Source organism: Myotis brandtii, unplaced genomic scaffold, assembly GCF_000412655.1.
Source record: "Myotis brandtii unplaced genomic scaffold, ASM41265v1 scaffold38, whole genome shotgun sequence".
Classification (NCBI taxonomy): domain Eukaryota; kingdom Metazoa; phylum Chordata; class Mammalia; order Chiroptera; family Vespertilionidae; genus Myotis; species Myotis brandtii.
Genome location: NW_005364596.1, coordinates 1150212 through 1158593, shown reverse-complemented (window position 1 = coordinate 1158593; position 8382 = coordinate 1150212). Strand labels below are relative to the sequence as shown.

General features: G+C 39.7%; 1 protein-coding gene across 6 annotated transcripts in view; it reads right to left on the bottom strand.

The window, feature by feature from the left end:
* Positions 1-8382, bottom strand: part of ELOVL6 (ELOVL fatty acid elongase 6) — a 147621-nt gene that overhangs the window by 104653 nt on the left and 34586 nt on the right. The window contains exon 1 of one of the 6 annotated variants that reach the window (XM_014544718.1): positions 3265-3455. The exons of the other annotated variants lie outside the window; for them this stretch is intronic. Within the exon in view, the coding sequence (XP_014400204.1) occupies positions 3265-3293 (29 nt within the window). The 5' untranslated portion in view covers positions 3294-3455. Of the gene's footprint in view, positions 1-3264; positions 3456-8382 lie in introns of those variants that run through there. 6 annotated transcript variants of the gene reach the window in all.

Sequence of the window (8382 nt, the reverse complement as noted above, 5' to 3'; positions counted from 1 at the left end):
AAAATACAAGACACCGCCATGGTTGGCCTTCCCGATACCAGCTTCTCAAATGCTGCATATGTTTGAGCAGATGAAACACCTGGAGATTTTGATTTATTCGGTCTGGGGTGGGGCCTGAGATGCTGCGTGTCTACAAGCTCCCCGGATGCTGCTGTCACACTTGGATCACACTTACAAGTAGAGAGAAGTGAGACAAGTAGGTCACTATAGTGTGTGTGTGTATTTGATGGTTCAAAATATTTCAGAAAAATCTTAGATGAAGAGGAAAGCACCTTACTGCACTGTCCCAGAAACCTTATTTCAAAATTAACATTCGGTTCTTTCAAAATTTCCTTTTCCAAATGGGCAAAGTCAATTTTTGTCTCTCAAAGTGGGTATGTCAAACCTATATGACCTCTCCATGAGTAAAGATACTGGTCTATTAGAGAGCAGGAAATGGCACAGAAGTTGATGAATTACTCCTCTGATGTACCCTTGGTCACTTTTTAATGTCATGAGCAGCCTGTGTTAGCTTGTAAGTAAGTAGCCAGAACATTGGCAGCAATGAGAAATACTTATGAACAGAATATATATTGGGAACGTTTCTTGGTGTCATGGATAAAACCTTCAAGTTTAATAATAAACTATAATAAAGTAAAATTATGGAAAGCATACCATTCTGTAGAAAGGAGGTGGCACGCGTCACTTCTGAGACCTTACATATTACTTAATCGCTTACACAAAATATTTACCATTGAACAATGACAGCATTGACTATTTATTTTCTCTCTTGAATGTTTTAAACCTTAATAGATAGTGGGTTAATTTAATAGATAGTTATTAAACAGCGGGGTAAATCTTAAGTGCTAGTGGAACAGGATGAGAAAAATCCTCTAAGTGTGACAATTCTTAAGAAATTGGTTCTTTGGTATTAAATCCACAAGGGGGACCTGGCCAGGTAGCACAGTTGGTTAGAGCATCATCCCAATACACCAAAGTTGTGGGTTCGATTCCCGGTCAGGGCACACACAAGAATCAACCAATGAATGCATAAATAAGTGGAGGTTTCTCTCACTCTTTCTCTCTTGCTCTCTCAAATAAAGAATTTTTAAAAATTAAATACACAAGGTAGTCAGGTAAAAAGTGCCAAGTAAAGAAAATAAAGTGTAATAAATGCTCCTTCAATGCTCCTTTATAAACTGGGAAAGAATCATGTAAATCTAATTTTTAAAATAGTTTTCTTTTTGATATTTTAAAAATTAAAACATTAACCATTATGCTCCATGTAAATGAGGAAGAGAAAATTACTATAATCTTAGAATTTCAAGTGTGGTCTTACAGACTTAAACAAAGCTATCAGATCTCTTTCAAATGGGAACCACTGAACTTTCCAGCGCCATTCCTAAAATAACGCTGGAGAGAGAATAATGGGTGGTTTTTTACTTGGTAGTTTCTTAATGCAAAGTAAGCAGCTTTGCAAGGCTGAGCTGTCTCCACTGACTTAACAGCATTCTTTGCCTCATTTGAGATGAAACAGAAATAATTTTTTCACCAACCACAATTTTATACCAAGGCACTGACTATGTCCATTATAAATACCAATTCCTCTTTTATTCAGAACAGTTAAGAAACATACAATGTACCAGGCCTTGTGTCATCAATAAGAATTTATTACTCCAAAGTTTAACATCTGATTTGCCTCCCTCTGGTTATTTTTTAAGCTATCTGTCATCACACCCAAACTCCGTCTGAATTTCTCATCAGCTGCCAACTTCTGCCTCACCTGTCATGCCGTGTGGGGAAGATGGTTGTCCTGCGTGCAAGTCAAGCAACAGCTCTGTGGCCGAGATAGAGAACCACATGCCAGGTCGTCCTTCAACTACAAAATCCCTCTCTCATTTGTAATTACCTGGGAGGAGAAAGGCTATTCTGGCTGCTGTAAAGCTGAAACTGTGGTAGAAGCAGAAAAGACAAGGGCTTTCCAGAGAGTTCCTAGGACTACCCCACCCCCACCCCTGAGGATATGTTTATTGATTTTAGAGAGGATGAAGGGAGAGAAGGAGGGAAGGAGGGAGAGAGGGAGAGAGGGAGAGAGGGAGAGAGGGAGAGAGAGATCGGTTGCCTCCAATACACACAACTGGGGGTTGAACCCTCACCCTTTCGGTGTAGAGGACTATGCTCCAACTAACTGAGCCACCCGGCCAGGGCAACCCTCCCCTTTTGTCAGTTACTGATTCTGTGACTGAGCCCCAGCTTCCTCATCTGTGCAACAAAGATAACACCTACTTGCAGCATTATTCTCAGAAGTAAATGAGTAACATGTTTTAAACACTTGATAGGCACTTAATACACATACCTTATTAACCCCAATAAATTTTAAGCAAAAGCTGGGCATAACTGATAACATTTTTTAAAATCCCATGAAACTATAATTGAAGTACAGATTGACCATGTGCACACAGACAAAAACTTTTCCTCCTTAAGTTTTCAGATAACAATTATAATTGCTTGTTTAGAATTAAATCATGATCCTAATATATTTGTTAATGACTTTGAGGTTTTAGAAATCCTATATTAAGTCACAGTATTTATTAGTATGTTAATAGTATTTAAAAATATTATCTAAAAATGTAGATACTGAAACTGATCAGCCCTGGGGACTCAGTGTAGGAAATATTACTAATCTATAGCAAAATTTTGTTCATAATAGAAAAACAAACAAAAAACAACTCTAAAATTTACCACAAATATTTAAATGCATTCTATTACAAAAATCAAAGTTTAAAAATTTGTACCATTAAGATCAGGATTTAACTATGCTATTGATGTTTTTTTAGGATATTTATTTGTACTAACACATTGTTATTCTTTCCTGACAGAGAGATCCAAATTGACCTGGTTCATAACCGCATATCTAGACCCAGAGGTAGCTCGGTATGCCATGACAGAATGGCTACATATTCCAGGTATATTTAAAATAATCAGAATTCACTTAGGCAGACAAATAGCTCCTCCCATCACCCACCCGGTTTTAGTATCTTCCTAAACTGTCACAGGTTCTCATTACTTCATTTTCTGGGCAAGTTTTTACACCTCTTGATCCCCACCTCCAGCAATTGTAAAGCTTCCCAGGTGATTACAACATGGAAAGTGCAAGTCAGGTTAAGATGCACTATCCTAAATAATGACAATTGCGACAATGCAGAGGGAGAATAATAAAACACAGAGGCACCAAAAAGACAGTGAACAATCATTCTCTTAGAAATAGTGCCTTAGTAGCCATACCTCCAAATATGCCTGTTTCCTTTCTTCATGAGACAAAGAAAAGGGTAGGAAAAGAAGAGGAAGACAAAACAAAACAAAACCAGAACCTACTGGAAAAATAAGATTCCATCAGAGCCACTTTGAAAATGCAAGAGACTGGTAGCTGTTACTGAACCTGCGGAGGTTGGAAAAATCTAAATATTTAGAAAGTTAAAATGGTTTCTGGTGAGGGAGGCAGTCAGGAAAGAGGATTAGGTAGCAAGTGCCCTGGGTTAGAATGTAATGCTCCCTGAAGAGGGAATAGGATATAATGCTGCCGCAGAGGGAAGAGAGAAAAGTAAGAGCTTTCCAAGATGCTACCAGGCTTGTCCTGCTCCTGTGAAATCATCCTTATGCACATGAACACACACAGAGGGCTCTGCGGGTGATGAAAGCCACGCTTCTCTGCTCAAACAGTCGAACAAACAGTCAGACACTTAGCATATAAGGCTTTTATTATATAGGACTAGAGGCCTGGTGCACGGATTCATATACTGGTGGAGTCCCTCAGCCTGGCCTGCGCCCTTTCACAATCCAGGATCCATCGGGGTATGTCAGAGAGCTGGTTTCAGCCGATCCCCGCAGGCCAGGCCGAGGGACCCCACTGGTGCACAAATCTGTGCACTGGGCCTCTAGTATGCATATAAGATCATTGGTTAATCTCTTCCTGCCCTCCCCGCTGAGATGCATCAGTCTGTTCAATGTTTCCATGCCTGTAAGTTGAGCATCTGCCCTCTGGTCAGTGCATGTCATAGCTACTGGTCAAATGGTCGCTGAGGCTATTATATATCCTACTAGAGGCCTGATGCATGAAATTCATGCAAGAGTAGGCCTTCCTTCCCCCAGCTGCTGGCATTGGCTTCCCTCCAGAACCCAGGACCCTGGCTTCCCTCACAGTCCCAGCTTCGTCCAGAAAAATGTCCGGTCTAATTAGCATATTATGCTTTTATTATTATAGATAGGATATTTCTTAAAGTGCCTTTCATCACGCTGTCTTACTCTTCTTTCTCTATTCTTTTCCTTAAGAAGAAAACCAATAGTAATTCAATGAACATTTACTGAGTGCCAACTTCCTCAATGAATTATATATTTGCTAAGGTGAATATTAAAAACATCCTGAGGGAGTTATACTTGTTGAATGAGCCTAAATGACACATCATTTGTTTTGTTATATTGTTAAGTGAATTTTTTTAAAAGGAAAGGAAGTAGCAAATATATATTGATGAAGGTAAGAAGTGAACTATAAATCAATGTTTAATATTTTGACATCTAGCACTACCAGGTTTGGCTCAGTGGATAGAAAGAGCCTCGGCCTGAGGACTAAAAGGTCCTGGGTTCAATTCAAGTCAAGGGCACATGCTTGGGTTGCAGGCTTGATCCCCAGTGAGGAGCATGTAGGAGTCAATCAGTGGTTCTCTCTCATCATTGATGTTCCTGACTCCCTCTGCCTCTCCCTTCCTCTCTGAAATCAATTTTTAAAAAATCTATAAAAATAAGAAAAATAAAAGCATGTGCAATTTAAAAAAAATTTTGACATCTAATTGCAAATCCTTTTCTAAGAGCAGGGAAGATTAAACAAATACATTTTAAAAGTAAATACTAAGTTACTTTATGTATAAATGCAAAGGTAAGACAAAGTTAATGGTTGTTATACACTGAAACTAAGTTTGCCAAGTCAGTTATTTATGTTGTAATATATAATGATTTCTATGAAAACCATTACATTATTTTCTTGCAGTTATTTATAGGAAAAGAAGAGGAAGACAAAACAAAACAAAACCAGAACCTACTGGAAAAATAAGATTCCATCAGAGCCACTTTGAAAATGCAAGAGACTGGTAGCTGTTACTGAACCTGCCAAGGTTGGTAAAATCTAAATATTTAGAAAGTTAAAATAAAATGTTTTCTGGCGAGAGAGGGAGTCAGGAAAGAGGATTAGGTAGCAAGTGCCCTGGATTAGGATGTAATGCTCCCTGAAGAGGGAATAGGATATAATGCTGCCGCAGAGGGAAGAGAGAACGGTAAGAGCTTTCCAAGATGCTACCAGGCCTGCCTGCCCTGCTCCTGTGAAATCGTCCTGATGCACATGAACACACACAGAGGGCTCTGCAGGTGATGAAAGCCACGCTTCTCTTTCAGGAAAGAAGGGGGAGGAGGACTGAGTTAGTTTCTTTAAGCGATGGTTTTGTATTTCCAAATAAATAAACATTTGATTAACGAATACCTGCCTTGGAACAAAATATATCATAAAACTAAAAACAGCATCCACACCAAAAGCACAAACTTATTCCTTAAGAAAAATCCCATGGCTGGATGTTTGTGGCTAAAGATGACCATAGCAAAACTGGTAGAAGATGCCCTTTCCTCAGTCACCTAATTGATTTGGAACAACCTGTGCAAATGGGCTAATCATCATTTGGACCAGCGTGTATGTGTGTGTGTGGGGCGGGGCGGGGGGGGGGCGCAGGATTTTTGTGGAAGATTTGGAGAGGAGGATGGCCCCAAAGTGAAAGGCAGGGCAGGGCCCAGCTGGCATGGTTGAGTGTCAACCTATGAACCAGGAGGTTACGGTTCGATTCCCAGTCAGGGCACATGCCCGGGTTGAGGGCTGGAACGGCTGGTGGAGAGCATGTAGGAAGCAGCCTCATCATTGATGTTTCGATCTCTCTCTCCCTATCCCTTCCACTCTGAAATCAACAAAAAGTTTATTTTTTTTTTAATAAAGAAAGAAAGGGCAGAGCCTCTTTAGTCTCCTGTAGCAAGGCCAAAGCCCAGGAGAAGATACAGGTGGGTACAAGAAGGCTCAAACATTTTATTTACCTCTAGTGTCAAATAGCCATCAACTTCACTTGTTCCTCCACAAGTTATGGCAAACTGAAGCATACTGGGAAAATAGTTTGGTATATGCAATGTTAAGCAAAGTATCTGGTTCTTCTACTTTGAGCAGGTCAGAAACCAATTAATATTACACCATATTTGGGGGCGGGAGGAGGTTTGGTGACTGAATAACATATAAAACTAGAGGCCCAGTGCATGATTGGGGCCGGGGATAGACCACAGGAGGGCCACAGGGTGTGTCGGCCTGTCTCACCCAGTCCCGATTGGCTGGACCCCAGCAGCAAGCTAACCTACTGGTCAGAGCATCTACCCCCTGGTGGTCAGTGCATGTCATAGCGACTGCTCAAACAGTTGAACAAACGGTCAGACACTTAGCATATAAGGCTTTTATTATATAGGACTAGAGGCCCAATGCACGGATTCATATAGTGGTGGAGTCCCTCAGCCTGGCCTGCGCCCTTTAGCAATCCAGGACCCATCGGGGTATGTTGGAGAGCCAGTTTCAGCCCAATCCCCACAGGCCAGGCGGAGGGACCCCACCGGTGTACGAATCTGTGCACTGGGCCTCTAGTATGCATATAAGCTCATTGGTTAATCTCTGTTCAATGTTTCCTTGCCTGTACGTTGAGCATCTGCCCCCTGGTCAATGCATGTCATAGCTACTGGTCAAACGGTCACTTAGGCTTTTATATATCCTACTAGAGGCCCGATGCATGAAATCTGTGCAAGAGTAGGCCTTCCTTCCCCCACCTGCTGGCACTGGCTTCCCTCCGGAACCCGGGACCCTGGCTTCCCTCGCAGTCCCAGCTTCGTCCAGAAAAATGTCCGGTCTAATTAGCATATTATGCTTTTATTATTATAGATAGGATATTTCTTAAAGTGCCTTTCATCACGCTGTCTTACTCTTCTTTCTCTATTCTTTTCCTTAAGAAGAAAACCAATAGTAATTCAATGAACATTTACTGAGTGCCAACTTCCTCAATGAATTATATATTTGCTAAGGTGAATATTAAAAACATCCTGAGGGAGTTATACTTGTTGAATGAGCCTAAATGACACATCATTTGTTTTGTTATATTGTTAAGTGAATTTTTTTAAAAGGAAAGGAAGTAGCAAATATATATTGATGAAGGTAAGAAGTGAACTATAAATTAATGCTTAATATTTTGACATCTAGCAGTACCAGGTTTGGCTCAGTGGATAGAGAGAGCCTCAGCCTGAGGACTAAAAGGTCCTGGGTTCAATTCCAGTCAAGGGTACATGCTTGGGTTGCAGGCTCGACCCCCAGTGGGGAGCATGCAGGAGTCAATCAGTGGTTCTCTCTCATCATTGATGTTCCTGACTCTCTCTGCCTCTCCCTTCCTCTCTGAAATCAATTTTTAAAAAATCTATAAAAATAAGAAAAATAAAAGCATGTGCAATTTAAAAAAAATTTTGACATCTAATTGCAAATCCTTTTCTAAGAGCAGGGAAGATTAAACAAATACATTTTAAAAGTAAATACTAAGTTACTTTATGTATAAATGCAAAGGTAAGACAAAGTTAATGGTTGTTATACACTGAAACTAAGTTTGCCAAGTCAGTTATTTATGTTGTAATATATAATGATTTCTATGAAAACCATTACATTATTTTCTTGCAGTTATTTATAATTCAGTGCACTTATTAATGTATATCATTACTTACAAAATCCAAATCGTAGTAATAAAGTCTTCTCTTCATATTATAGAAGAATACATCATCCCATGTCAGTAAAATTCATGCATCTCCATAGAAATAGATGTAGTTTGTATGATGGTGCATAATTTAATTAACCCCATTTTGAATATCACAGAAATTTAAACCAAACATGATGTAATTTGTATGGTGCTGCCCCTGAGATCAGCCTATCCACTTCCTCTAATCATAGTAAACAGACCATGATTAGAGGAGCACAGCTGAGAAGGAAAACTGCCACTCTCAACATTTTTCTGTATCCCAGGGGCACTATCCATCCAGAACCAGGACAAATGTGACAACCATTCTCCAATTAGTAACCACGAAGTTAAATATACATTATGTTAAACAAATAGTCATGACAAAAATCTTAGCCTCTGTTGTCATACTAAACTCACTTTGCACTGTTGCTTTATTTCAGTGGTTTTCAACCTTTTTCATATCACGGCACACGTAAACTAATTACTAAAATTCTGCGGTACACCAAAAAATATATTTTTTTGCTAAGCTAACACAAAAAATAGGTATGTTTGATTGGTTTACAAA